The sequence below is a fragment of the Cydia amplana genome, chromosome 10 (genome assembly GCF_948474715.1).
Source record: "Cydia amplana chromosome 10, ilCydAmpl1.1, whole genome shotgun sequence".
NCBI classification, from domain to species: Eukaryota; Metazoa; Arthropoda; class Insecta; order Lepidoptera; family Tortricidae; genus Cydia; species Cydia amplana.
The window spans coordinates 1,966,856-1,981,524 of NC_086078.1; the positions used below are offsets into that span (position 1 = coordinate 1,966,856).

The 14,669-nt window shown below is 38.1% G+C and overlaps 1 protein-coding gene across 2 annotated transcripts; it reads right to left on the bottom strand.

The window, feature by feature from the left end:
• Positions 1 to 5,583: 5,583 nt before the first annotated feature.
• Positions 5,584 to 14,115, bottom strand: LOC134651433 (zinc finger C4H2 domain-containing protein). 2 transcript variants are annotated; one of them, XM_063506540.1, is made up of 5 exons: positions 13,948 to 14,115; positions 12,714 to 12,885; positions 10,356 to 10,534; positions 7,893 to 7,988; positions 5,584 to 5,753 (listed from the first exon to the last, which is right to left on the bottom strand). In XM_063506540.1, the coding sequence occupies exons 1-5, from the start codon at positions 14,004 to 14,006 to the stop codon at positions 5,627 to 5,629; spliced, it is 633 nt and encodes a 210-aa protein (XP_063362610.1). In that variant the 5' UTR covers positions 14,007 to 14,115; the 3' UTR covers positions 5,584 to 5,626. The 2 variants fall into 2 exon arrangements, with proteins under 2 accessions (XP_063362610.1, XP_063362609.1); XM_063506539.1 differs by having other exon boundaries at positions 7,854 to 7,988.
• Between the last annotated feature and the right edge of the window lie 554 nt (positions 14,116 to 14,669).

The window sequence follows — 14,669 nt, forward strand, 5'->3', positions numbered from 1 at the left end:
GATTGCTCACCCCCGCCGCTATTGTCCGTGCCGCCTTGGCCGTTGGTTTTGGAGCGTTTAAGGGTGGGCGGGTTTTCCCCGCCCACCTCGTCACCTGCCATTGTTTAGCCAATAACTATAATTATTTACAAAATTTTACATCAAATATATACAAATTAACTTCGTTTAAACGAATAAAACTAATAAAATCTCAATTTTAAAAGTTGGAGCGAAAATTTTCCGACTACTTTTTTCAAGTTCCCGCCAAAGAATCTTAAAAAACATTGCCATATGTAGTTTTTTAATTCGATGTCAAATTATTGCGCTGCAGACTTTCTTTGGTTTGTCTCTACCCCTTTTTAATTAAAATTCCGTATTGAGTTACAACGAAAGTAAATGACCATGTTAGCATAAAATCGTAGGTATACATATCGTATATCTTTGCTTAACATTATCTGGTGCCTTGATGGTCTACTTATTACTTGGAGGATATAATCAAACGGAGACGCCATGTCTGTAATTTTCTGTACAAAACAGTCTGCCGATTTTTGCGGGGGAGGGGAACGTCAAATGTATGCGTAACGTAAAAATAGCCATGTCAGATAAACGTCAGTCCATACATTGTGTATGACCGTTGGCCGCCTATTTTCGACAGAGGGGAAAGCCTGTTAATGGCTACTCCGTTTAGTTGTATCCTCCAAGACTTATTAGGTGACTATATCCGTCCAGCCTATCACGTGCTCTGATAGCAGTTAACACTTATTTCACAACAATAAATAAGATTTATTTTTGTTTAATTGCTGGTTACTTATTATCTCTTTGTTCTCGATAAATTGTTGTTTTGTTGTTAGTCATGTTAGTATAATTATAAATCAAGTTCTCGGGAACTAAATAAAAAATACCTCTCTCTTTAGCCCTTTTCTACCCTTCGGGTGTAGGCTTCCTTCATTTTTCGCCATTCGTCACGGTTCTGTGCAACTTGGAGCCATCTCATCCCCGCAGTCCTTTTGTCATCTTCCAAGCGCATATTGGGTCTACTTGGAGGACGTTCTTCCCCCATGGTCGCCACTCGAGTATTCGTTTACTCCACGAGTCGGTCTTTCGTGCCATATGACCAGCCCATTCTCACTTCAAAAAACCGGCCAAGTGCGAGTCGGACTCGCGCACGGAGGGTTCCGCACTATAAACAAAAAATAGAGCAATACAAGCAAAAAAACGGTCACCCATCCAAGTACTGACCCCGCCCGACGTTGCTTAAGTTCGGTCAAAAATCACGTTTGTTGTATGGGAGCCCCACTTAAATCTTTATTTTATTGTGTTTTTAGTATTTGTTGTTATAGCGGCAACAGAAATACATCTGTGAAAATCTCAACTGTCTAGCTATCACGGTTCGTGAGATACCGCCTGGTGACAGACGGACGGACGGACGGACGGACAGCGGAGTCTTAGTAATACCCTTTGGGTACGGAACCCTAAAAATACCTATCTACTAATTATTACTGCGAATAATTTCTACATTGTTAATTGTACGTCAGCAGCAGAAGTAGCTAAGCGGGTGAGGTGTTCAAAATCACCTTATCACGCTCTTATTCTTTAAACAATAAAGATGTCACCAGTTCATTTTGATCACCTCCCCCACTTAGCAACTTCGGCTGCTAAATTACAATAAGTGCTTTTACCTATAATACCAGAGAGCTTTGCTCAGAAAACATATAAAAACTGAAAAATGCGAGTTTTCCCAAATATAAGACCGAGAAGACTAGATCGTTTTCTCGCCCCCGAAAACCCCCATATAGCAAATTTCATCGAAATCGTTAGAGTCGTTTCAGAGATCCCCAAAATATATAAATATACAAGAATTGCTCGTTTAAAGGTATAAGATGTAGTAGGTAGATATAAATCGTCAGGTGACAAGCAAAAATCACTAAGTACCTCCACAAGTTCATAGCCATAGTAAACCATGTTAGTACGAAAAAAAGGTTGATTTTTGTTTAAATATTTTATAGTAATTAGTGACTTTGACGTAATATAAGTTGGAAAAAATTAAGATATATCTTAAATGTACAAGGAATAAATTAAAAGACAGTGGTCGACACAGAAGAACGTTTTATTGTAAAAACATAGCTATACACAAGGCGCCGTACGCTACTATTTACACGAACATTTCAATATGGCTGACATAGGACAGGTTATTGATTATATTGTTTAGTTTCATTATTATGTACTTACCTATGTTCACTGGCTATCGTAGCTATGAAAATAGTATACTTATTAGAACAGACAGAGTAGTCTATTGACTAGAATTCCTACACTCGGTTGTCATGTTAGAATTAAATAAAAAGTTTACATGCAAAATAACGCCCGAGAAATATCCTGAGATTCTAGAAAATGTTATTTGTTCGATAATAGTCGTTTACGTAACATCATCTCATAATACCTATAAAATGAAATTCTATTTGTGCGATAAGTAGGTAATACGCGGTATTTTCCTTTCAAAGAAAAAATATGCTATCATAAAATTGTTTGCCATTGGCTGTGATTCTTTGCCAAATAGCTGTCTATAAGTGTAAGGCCTGAGTGGACGCTCGGAGCGGAGCGCTCGGCGGGGCGTGCAGCGTGGCGTCGGGCTCACAAGTGATGTGAGCAGCGTCATAGAGAAAAAAATACATAGAGTGCTCACTCCATACATCAGTTTTAGTACCAAAAAGACTATTAGCATCTAGCATCGAGTAGCGGAACTATCAGTACTGCTACTTGACAATAGATGTCGCCACCGACCGGAAAGTTTTATGCTGTTGAGATAAGACTTTCCGGTCGGTGCTACATCTATTGTCAAGTAGCAGTACTGATAGTTCCGCTACTCGATGCTAGATGTAGATACTGAAATTAATAGTCTGAACTGATGTATGGAGTGAGCACTCTATGTATTTTTTTCTCTATGGCAGCGTGCACTAAGGCCGCTCCTATACGTTTGCATTTGTTTAACATGCACGCCGCACGCCCCGCCCCGCTGCACGCCCAACTCGAGCGTCCACTCAGGCCTTAAGCTTTGGATTCCTCCGAAAACGGTGCCGTCATATGACGGCCGTCATATAGCGGCAGCAAAAGACGGCCGTCTTTACGGTGGCGACATGTGGAAAGTACCACGGCGTCATAACACACCGTCATCCACCAAGGTCAAAGCGGCAAATTTGAAAAATGTAGGCGCGATGGGATAACGTCCCATAGAAAATTTGAATTTCGCGCCTTTTCCTACTGACAAGATTTGCTTGATCATCTATAATTTACTTGGAGGATGAAATATCATCAGAAGAGGAAAATAATCGTAGTACGGAATCATTTATTCAAATCTCGTGTCATTTATTCAAAATGGCGTCACCGCTATCTAATAAAACGTTCACGAAACTATCGACACCGTCATGACGGCCGTCACCTTACGTTACGTTGACAATCAACGTAACGTAACGCCGTCTAGGAAACCGCGCCATCTTGTTTACATAGACAACGTTCTAGTGACGTCAGTCAACGCTATATAGCGGCCGTAATATGACGGCACCGTTTTCGGAGGAATCCAAAGCTTTACACTAAGTAAATTGTATGTTGTATGAACGGCAACCGAGAATGGCCATGGTTGACAATGTTAAGTCAGTTTATGACAGTTGTAGAGCGAGTAGCGATATGGAATACTGGTAAATCAGAGCGCGACTGCATGACCGATGACTAAAATCCTAACATCAATACGTATCCAAAAACAAGGGCTATATATGGTAACCCTAATAATTCTCCCGTCACAACTACAGCCTGGCAAAAAAGAGTAGAAATTAAAAAGTGGCAACACTGTGTCGTCACGTTTTTCATAGATGATTTGAAAGGGACGACACTACAGTATTGCCACTTTTTAATTTCTACTCTTTTTTGCCAGGCTACATGTACTTGTTATATATTCATCCTTTTATATAGACTTAGGTACATAAGCGGTTAGACTAAACACACAAGGAAAATAATAAAAATAATTTCGCAGATTCTAGTACCTAGTCCTCAATTAGAAATAAAATTAAGTTAAACGGGAGAATTGATGTCAGGGCCACATCCTTGCTTATTGGTTTATATGTAGAGACTACTTGAACTCCACAATTTAATACTAGCCTAACCTATACCTAAACTAACACTATTTACAAAATCTACATGCGTTATTGAAAACAAGGATGTTTACAATGTCTACTCAATATGATTGGCACAATTTAAATGTTTTTTGATTGGACAACGCTACTTTTGACTTTCAATGCCCTATAATATTGCAAGTAGGCAGTAAAATCAATACCTATAAATACATTTAGAACTTCAAATACTTTCATGTTTACAAATTTAACGTAATTAATTAAATACAGAATTTATCAAACAATGTCTTCCAATGGGGTTGGCAACTGTCAAAGGTTATAAATTATCATATCTTGCCCCTTTTTCTAAGAGATTTCGCTTAAAGAGCTGGCATCCAGGGCATCAAAAAAATTTACACAATTCTAGGGATTGACAGGGCAAGCTATGATGGCGCCATCTGCTAAATACTTCGACCGGCCAACCCCATTGACAAGCAGAGCTCTCTACAAATTTGTAACGAAATATATAATTATAAGTACATATATATATATATATATATATATATATATTGTTACTTTTTTTTTCTATTATTTGGCACCCATTAAAATATGTACCTAGTTGAAAAATACTATAATTTATCATAACGTTGTCTATGTATGCGTATTTATATATATTTTTTAATCTTCGTGTTTCCTTGGTATGCATATTTTTAATATAATATGAATGCATGTTTTTTTAAGGAAAGAGGTCGGATAAGAATAATACAAAAAGTAGGCCATCGCAATTAAAATTCTAATATACCGTAAGTTCAATAGTGCGTGCATGTTTTATACGAATCTAATAATTTTCCTTCAAAACTAAACAAAAAAATACCATAGTGCATTCGACTCTAAAACACACAGTAAAGTGTAATATTGGGGGATTATTTACTATCACAACAAATAGTAGCAATTTATTTAAAAATCTGACACGATGTAATAATGTGGTATATATATACTGACATGTTACATATAGTATGATTCGATAAATAAACATCAAATAGACTTCTTCCTAATGTTGTCGGATTGCATAAGATTCTTATACCTACTTCCAAAACAATAAAAGCACTTATTTACTCTCAAGTCGACTATATAAACTTGCATTTATAGACGGGTCTATCGCGAAATTTATTTACCGACGTTTTGACACAGGTGTCACTGGTCATAAAGGTAATGAATTTCGCCATAGACCCGTCTATAAATGTGAGTTAATATGTGTTCAAAACGCGAAAGTTTTAAATACGATATATTATATATAAACTTGACCGCACATGTGGCTCACTCCAGTACGGCTACCATCAGTTTGGCACTGACATAAACGCCGTCGAGAACGTAATTTACTTTCTATACATCTCGCTCGTACTCGCACATAAGTGCAAACGAGATGTATAGAAAGTAAATTACGTTCTCGATAGCGTAAATGTCAGTTTTGACACTGTCAGTGACTCATGGTACGGGCTCTGGACTATAATAAACAAAATCCGTCAATACTAACGACATGTATAGTTAGACTATTTCTTCTTAGGTTTCTTGGGGTTACGCGAGCGGGATTTGGCCTTGCAGAGCGGGCAGATGGGCGCGTTGCGGTGGATCTGCTGGTGGCAAGACAGGCAGGACTTCATCGGCGGGGGCTGTTGCCTGAATAATGGAATAAGTGGGTAATTATGGTATAGGTATGTTGTCGGTAGTTGGGATTTGTACCACCTACCCTCAGCATAGACAAGAGTGCTCACTCCATACATCAGTTCAGACTATTAATTTCAGTGTCTACATCTAGCATCGAGTAGCGGAACTATCAGTACTGCTACTTGACAATAGATGTTACACCGACCGGAAAGTCTTATCTCAACAGCACAAGACTTTCCGGTCGGTGCTACATCTATTGTCAAGTAGCAGTACTGATAGTTCCGCTACTCGATGCTAATAGTCTTTTTGGTACTAAAACTGATGTATGGAGTGAGCACTCTATGTATTTTTTTCTCTATGCCCTCAGGCAGTCTGTAATTATAGATTAAACTGTTAACGTGACCTCCGTGTTTCTATATCGATTCTCAGCCTAAATACTACAGTAATATTGTGAAATATTGGACGAAGTATGGTATTCACTGGGAAAAGGGTCAGAGATTACCAAGGCTTGGAAAAACGCTCGTCTTTTTGAAAATATAACCCTGTAGTGTCCGACCGAAACATGTTTTCTTGCCGAAACCGAAAATTCGGTTTTGGCTCTATTTTCGGCCGAACACGAAACTATTGTAAACTTCTTAAAATCGTTAAAAAAATGTCATTAAACCGCTTTTATACACATATTAAGTCGACCGTCCAGTGGCGAGCTCATTAGGGGAATTGTGTTTTCTAATAAACCATAAGTTGTTCGCAGAAATCGCGAAGCGTCTGGTTGACATAACTGGTGACCGAAGAGCTGGCGGCTACCTCGCACAACGTATCAGCATTGCGATACAGCGAGGAAATGTCGCCAGCATCCTTGGTACAATGCCTCAAGGGCCTATTTTAGATTTAAGCTAGTTTTTAATTTCTTTTAGTAATACACTGTATATATCTTGTTTGTAAATAAACCAATTAATTTCTGTATACATAAATATTGTTGTCCTACTTGCTCCCCAACTTTTGGCCTTTATCACATAGTTTAGTTTCATAGTATGAAGTACCATTTCGTAAGTTTCGGCCCGGCCGAAAGGTTCGGCCGTGTTTTGGCCGAAACCGAAACTACGGCCGATACATGATTTTATGGCCGAAAATGGCCAAAACCGAATCTTCGGTCGGACACTATAACACTATTGCGTACAACAGATTTCCTTATACCAATGTCAACGATTAAATATGCCCCAATAACGTCCGTAGACTGAACGAACATTTTCGTCTCATAAATGGGTCCTAAATTATGGTTATGTTTTCAAATTGACAGGCGTTTTTCCGACCCTTGGAAATTACGCAAATTAAATCCTATCACTTTGAAATAAAGTTCAAAATCATTGAGCACGATGGACGAAAACTGTGTTGTGGCAATTTTGGTCAAGACATGATTATGCAGGATTACATTAATTATTTTAATTAATTAATGTATGCAGGGTTATTCGTTTAGAGTGTAAGTTTAAAATTGCCTAGAATTCGAGTTTTCTATCTTGCGTGTTGCGCTTTGTTTGTGGTTTAACACAGTTAAATCAAAGATTGGATCTTTTGACAAGGCGGATAGCAATCATTGTAAAATCTGAAATGTTGGAAATGTTGAAGCAACCAAATCGAATAACTAAATGAAAACTATTTAAAAATATAATTATAATAAACAAAATTATTTAACACTTGAACAATGATTTGTATTCTGAACAGCCTCTTTTTAATTTTAATCTAAAATAATGCAATTTTGGACTACTACCCAAGTCCAAAATTGCATTATAAGTAGAGAAATGCCACTGAATGTAAATTGGAGCTTTATTTTTAAATTATTATATTATTATATGGTAAAGCAAATATACTTGGTCAACCAGATCTTGACAGTAGAAAAAGGCGGCAAATTTTAAAAATGTAGGCGCGAAGGGATATCTTCCCATAGAAAATTTGAATTTTGCGCCTTTTTTTACTGACAAGATTTGGTTGATCAGCTATATTTTACTTTTAAAATGTATCTTAAAAGAAAAAAATCAGGCTACCGTTCAGTATACAAAGAACAGGAAATCCGGGTGAAGGGAGAGAAAAAAAAAAAGAAAAAAACGCAAATCGAACCTCAGCGAGACGGTAAGGAAATCTTGGTCGAGAGCAGACCTGAACGCGGGCGGCGGCGGCGGCGGCTTGCGCACCGGCGCCGGCGCCAGGAACGGCACCGGCCGCGGCGCGGACGCGGACAGCGCGGGGAAGCGGCTGAAACAACACAATACCACAGAATAACTAATAGTACTACCGTACAGAAAATTCACTCCCTCACAAAAGTCAGATTTAGGTATAAAATTATACCTATATCGCCGCCTGCAAGCAAAATTTAAACTTAAAACCGCGCACGAACCGTGAATCTCCTTTGCGCGCCGCAGTTTTATGACCGAGCTGTGAGTGTCGGCACGGGGTTATCACTTGACAAGTTTTTATACCTAGTCTATATTCGGTAGACTAAAATTACATTTCATAGTATGAACATCATGTGTCATTTCATGATTTCATACTATGAAATGTCATTTTAGTCTACCGAATAAAAAAATAGACTTTATACCCACTGATTCATTATTTTTAAGATAAATATGTAGGAATTACAAACGTTGATTATGTAAACATACATTTTTTATCCGGAGATAGTATGTCTGATTCTCACGGAAGTAAGTTTCGAAGCCATTGTGTATTTTCAATTTTGCGCGAGCGCCACGTGACACGACTATCGTGCACGCCGAGCGGCAGCCCACTGCCATACGCCTGTCCGATGGGCGCGCCGGCCAAATGTACCTAAACTGCGGAGTGACACCCCCCTGACAATACCCTTTCAAATACCTTTTCTCAAAAATGGACGGCAAAGTCGACGTTGCCGTTTAAAAAATTGGTCGCGAAGTGCGTAGTTTATGGTCAGTCAAAAAATTAAAAAGTTAAAAACATTGCAGTCTCGATTTCGGGACTGCAATGTTGCATACAAATTCCATTATTTAACGAGTTCCAAACTTTTTAAAAGTTTAAATGGCCATATCAAATGAAGGCATAGGTCCATTAAACAGCCAAACAGATAATCAGCACTTATTATAATGTTGGTACCGCGACTATTTAGGTGTTTCAAATACGTTGGCGTATTTTTTTTTAAAGGCGGCAAGCAAATCTTTTTAATGGTTTTACCTTTTTTTGTGAAAATTAGAACGTTGCTTCTGTAAAATATTTATATTTCTTGCACCATTTTTGAGAAAAGCACTATATATGACTCGGCTAGAAGGCTACTTGCTGGCTTCGGATTCAATTAGACGGACTCCCAAGGTCGTCCGTTTAAAACGACTCCTCAGCCTGCAAGTAGCTACTTCCGAGCCTCGACAATAATGTACTATTACCTCAATGCCTTTCTTTAGTGGCCTACTATACGAGAAAAATGACGGTAGAATTTGTATCAATAGTTTTAAAAATTCAGTTTAACTATCTAATAGTTAAACTGAATTTTTAAATACATATAACATACGCCACAAACCTAGATTAAGTAGTAATTATTATTAATTAAATTAAATGAATTGCCATGTAATTAGTTTTAGAATTATAGGTATGGTTTGTTTTTATAGTAAGCACATAATCATTATTTAGCCATAATTCTAGAATGTAAACATATCAAACTGATACCTACCTAAATGAACACAAATTTAACTCATAAGTTTGCCGTTATGTAATTTATTTAAGTATTTTTAGTTTTTATTTTTTTCAACCTGAGATACAGGATTTTCCTAGTTCAGGTAGAAGTCAATAAAAAGCCTTACTTTATAAGATATTATTAACCTAATGTTAAATTTATGACTATGTTTTTTGAATAAAGTTTTTATTTTATTATTATTATTTACATAGAACGCAACAAGTGCAACTTTGTTTCAATTAAAAATATATTTTCATTTCATTGAAGTTACTTATGAACGTGCGAGGCCATCTAGAGAATAGTGAATTATATTATAACAGACTTAGACGCTTATTTTGTTACAAACTTGATATGTCAGTTATCAAGTTGGTAATAAAATAAGTCATTTAATCTTCTTAAGAAGGTCTTCGAGCTAAGAAACCATTCAAATCCTGTCCACAGAAAGAAAACTAAGAACGGTTCACAGTCCTAAAAAATAAGACAACGGCTGAGTCTTCAGCTAATGCCCGGTTCACATTACTCCAGTCCAGTAATCCAGCGGGCTAATTCAGTCCAGTGCTGGACTGGATCATATTGTTTACATTATTCCAGCACTGGACTGGATTAGCCCGCTGGATTACTGGACTGGAGTAATGTGAACCGGGCATATTCCAGTCTTTTCACCGTTCAACGTTCAATCCAATACTGGAATGCAACTGGAATGGCTGTTCACACTATTCCAGTGGTGCTGGATTGGGTGAGCTGGAATGAAAAGTTGACGGTCTCTCCAGTCACTGGACTGGAATGCTCACTGGAATGGGTACATTCCAGTGCATTCCAGTGTCGGTTCACATTATTCCAGTAGCATTCCAGCACTGGATTGGATTGCTGGACTGGAATGCTACTGGAATAATGTGAACCGGGCATAAAGTGAGACAGATACTGACTCTGGTGTGACGGGGCTACCCTCCTCTTCATGTAACTCCGGAAGTCGCTCCAGGCCTAGGCACTGCCGCCGTAGGAGATCCACTTCCGCTTTCAACGGCCGATAGTCCTCGTGGAGTCGGGACGCCGCTGACAACTTCCGGGACATTGACTCTTCTGTCTGTTTTATTACTGTTTCCATCTGGAACCAAAATGATAAAATAAATAAATGTTATATGACATTCTTACACACGCTCTTACGCTGGTGGCCTAGCGGTAAGAGCGTGCGACTTGCAATACGGAGGTCGCGGGTTCAAACCCCGGCTCGTACCAATGAGTTTTTCGGAACTTATGTACGAAGTACTTACTAAACGTCAGACGCATCTAGAGTTAGACCAAGAAAAGTCTGCAACGATTTTGATAGCACGCGCAGTGCAAGTGTTATATTAAACGTCAAACTTCTATGAAATGATGACGTACAAATAACACTTGCACTGCGTACTGTGTATGCTATCAAAATCGTTGCAGACTTTACTTGGTCTAACTCTAACTGGTCTCTAGCCCGCATTTTATTATTGAAACAAGATGGTTGCCTAATGCGTCAGATAAATATTTGGTAGTTGGTGGTGGATGAATCCTGAAGTTATGTGAGTGATGAATATGATGATAGTGACGTTAACATTAACATAATTAGTTCTTATAATTTTATCAAAAAATAAAACGAAAGAGCAAGGATAACTGTAATAATGGCAAACCAATATTGACGGAAATTTGAAAAAATGTTGTCTGGTTGGTTAAGTTGGACTACAAATGTGACTGGTGAGGTGAAGTCAACAAATTGGATAAAATTATTGCCAACCTGGAGTGTGAAATATAATTATTGCAGATGGCGGCATTGATTGTTTATTGTTGTAATAGCTTTTAGGACATATCTGGTATTCCAGTGAGCCTTTCTAATTCCCCTTTTTAATAAAACGATATATTTGTAAGCGATTCATATCCAATACCGGATCCCGGTATTGATGAAGACAGTTTCGGTATTAATACCGGTATTGTGAGAAGTCCGGTATTTGGAAGCCCTAGTCAGGCAACCTGTAGCCAAAATGTTGACGGTTCGACCTTGAAATTTGAAATGTACACTTATGAAACGTGGTATAGGTACACTAAGAAAGAAATTTACTAAATTCAACCCCTAAGGGGATGAAAATGAGGTTGAACAACCTCTACGCTTGCCAAGTCGCCGACGCAGACTGGTATACAAATAATCGAGATCATATTTGAGGGTATACGGTTTGTGTGGTAGTCCACTATTCTACACATGAAACAAAGAGTACTCAAGACTAGACAGTTGGATTAAAATAGCTCTAGTTCTCCACAATCTAAACAAACACTTTGTAACGGCACATTTCCGAACTAGACATACAAATAAACATGCCATTGTATCAATCTAAAAATATCCATGTGATTTTGATCCTTATGCTGCAAGCTTAAGGTTACAAATTGGGTTCTTTAGACCAATGGACAGGTGGTCTAGTCACAAGATAAATGATTTTTAAACAAATTATTGGTAATGCATTTACAATTATATTTCTTTTTACGAGAATGTTTACTAAAACTATAGGAAAGAAGTCGAGTCTGCCTAAGATATTTAGGACCTTGAAGGAACAGACTCAAATAGGGTGCTCTCAATACTGAATTTCCATACAAAAACAGTACAGAAACTGTGAATTAGAAAATGACTACCATTCCCTAGTCTCTTCCCTACTATTTCGAGTATTTGATACACCAAACACTGATGATTTTTACAACAGTTTGCAAACATAAGCAGTATAGATATACTCAAACTGGCAGCTTGTCACTTATTTTCAACAAATATTCCAAAACAAATGAAAAAGCTGGTGTCGTGTCGTATCAAGAGGTCAAGGATATGGAATACGAGAGGCAGAAATGGAAAATACTCCACCGACAAGAGGATACCTCTTAAATTGAAAAAAAAAACCCGGCCAAGTTCGAGTCGGACTCGCGCACGGAGGGTTCCGCACCATCAACAAAAAATAGAGCAAAATAAGCAAAAAAACGGTCACCCATCCAAGTACTGACCCCGCCCGACGTTGCTTAACTTCGGTCAAAAATCGCGTTTGTTGTATGGGAGCCCCACTTAAATTTTTATTTTATTCTGTCTTTAGTATTTGTTGTTATAATGGCAACAGAAATACATTATCTGTGAAAATTTCAACTGTCTAGCTATCACGGTTCGTGAGATACAGCCTGGTGACAGACAGACGGACGGACGAACGGACAGCGGAGTCTTAGTAATAGGGTCCCGTTTTTACCCTTTGGGTACGGAACCCTAAAAAAGATTCCAAGACTTAATATCTCACGGCATTAATGTCGGCATGGATCTGTCGTAGCTCCTCCACGTGGCTCATCTTTTCCTGCTGTAGCAGCTCCATCTCGCGCTTGTACTGCGCCAGGCAGCGGCCCTCGGCGTCCCCTGACCGCACCTCGGTGAGGATGCTCCGCTTTATGCGCTCCAGGGTGATCGTCTTATTCCTAGACAAAAGGATAAATGATACCAAAGGGTAGGCAAAATCCCATGGGTCCTTGGTCCGAAGCAGGCCCCAATTTACAAAGAGCATAGGTCCCCATTGCCTCAGTGGTATAGTTTTTTTTTTTTTTTTAATTTTTTGAATAATACAAGTTACATGCATGTTAATATTACAGGACCCATCGTGGGCAAAACCTTGAGGAGGTTTGTGTGCCGATGGGGAGTTCAAGAAAAAGAAGTCATGATACATATATCTATCTTATAATAACTAAAATTATTATTATATGTAACTAAGGTCGTTAGATTGCAACAAGTGCATTTTAATAACTTTTTTATATTTACACCATTAGATGATACATGGGACATAGATGTGAGTTTCTATAAGTGGAATATGGGGGGGTTAGCCAGTGTTTGTAAAGGGTTTGCCATAAAACCCAGCATTTATAGTTAAAGGTGACTGCAGACTTGCTTGTGTGTTAAGGAATGAATTTTGATAAAAAATGCTTGAGAAAGATTAAGAAACCCTGCATTAGAGCAGTTACTAAGTCAGCAAAAAGATTAAACAACAAGCTAATTAAGCAGGTGCTGAGCGCACTACATCTAATGGACATCAGAATCTCAGGCTCAGGAGTCAGAGAAATCTAATGGATGCCACCGGAAAGAGGGGACACTATGGCCTAGAAATGCTTAGGACTTTTGAATTTTTTGAATAAACAACGAAGGTCTCATTGTGTAGCGAGCGGAATTAGTTACTACTAATATCTCAAACTTGTAACAAAATACATCTATATTATTGTCAGAAGTAATAACTACTAACAGAAATTATGCAATTCAAAAGCAAGCCGAAGTCGATAACATAAACAATAATAACATTAGCATGATATCAGTGGAATCGGTAGCTTTTCAGGGTTGTAGGACAGGGAGTACTTGATACAGGCTACGCCGCAATGATCACAGCGATAAATTGAGGATTTAAGGATTTACGGAACTATAATCGGTGTCAAGTGTTTATTGATCGAGTCCACAGGTGCGAACTTATCTCATAAAATTGACAATAATATTCATACCTAATCTCCTTCATGGCTTCTAACTTGTGATATATTTCGCGTTCGTTTTCAGCGGTCATTTCTTATTCAAGTCGTAGTAAAAAAAACTAGCCGCAGGCTAAAATATTGTAAAAATTATAACGCACAAAGCGAAAAAGATTCGACCTCGCGCACATGAGATTAACTAGTGATGTAACTAAGCACTCATTCGCTGATATCGCATTTAATATTCGATTGATACCAATTTATGTGCGATTATCGATACTACTATTTGAACAGGCCAATAGTTTTTGGTGAATTAAATTCTTAATAATATTGCTTTCTTGATTTATTAATATTTTATCGACGCCAAAAATTTTCAAATAAAAATATAGGTGTAGAAGAATTTATTTCATCAATTCTTAAAAATTGCGGTAAAAACCGTAAAAACTTGATGTCTCAAACACACCTATAATGATACCAGCAAAGAATATCAATTTATCTGCAATATACGTAAAGACTCCATAATGCTGGCTACACACGTAATGATAAATCGTAGCGATTAAACTGTGCAGTCCGATTTGCGCAGTTTTATCTGCCGTGTGTATGACAAATCGTTGTCGATTATCGTTGATCGGTGGCAGTTGCAAATTATATTAGAAAAATCGTTGTCGATGCGTTTGCACAGTTTTATCGTTGCGTGTGTCCACACCGCCGTCCGGCGATCGGTCATTTCGGCAGTACTTCACGTAGCTTGCTTGTGT

Excerpts from the sequence above, each read along its gene's own strand:
- LOC134651433 (XM_063506539.1), bottom strand. The coding sequence starts at position 14,006 with ATGACCGCTGAAAACGAACGCGAAATATATCACAAGTTAGAAGCCATG. Across the intron at positions 7,989-10,355 it reads GGTAGCCCCGTCACACCAGA|CCGCTTCCCCGCGCTGTCCG; the intron begins GTCAGTATCTGT and ends GTGTTGTTTCAG. Across the intron at positions 5,754-7,853 it reads TTCCTTACCGTCTCGCTGAG|GCAACAGCCCCCGCCGATGA; the intron begins GTTCGATTTGCG and ends TCCATTATTCAG.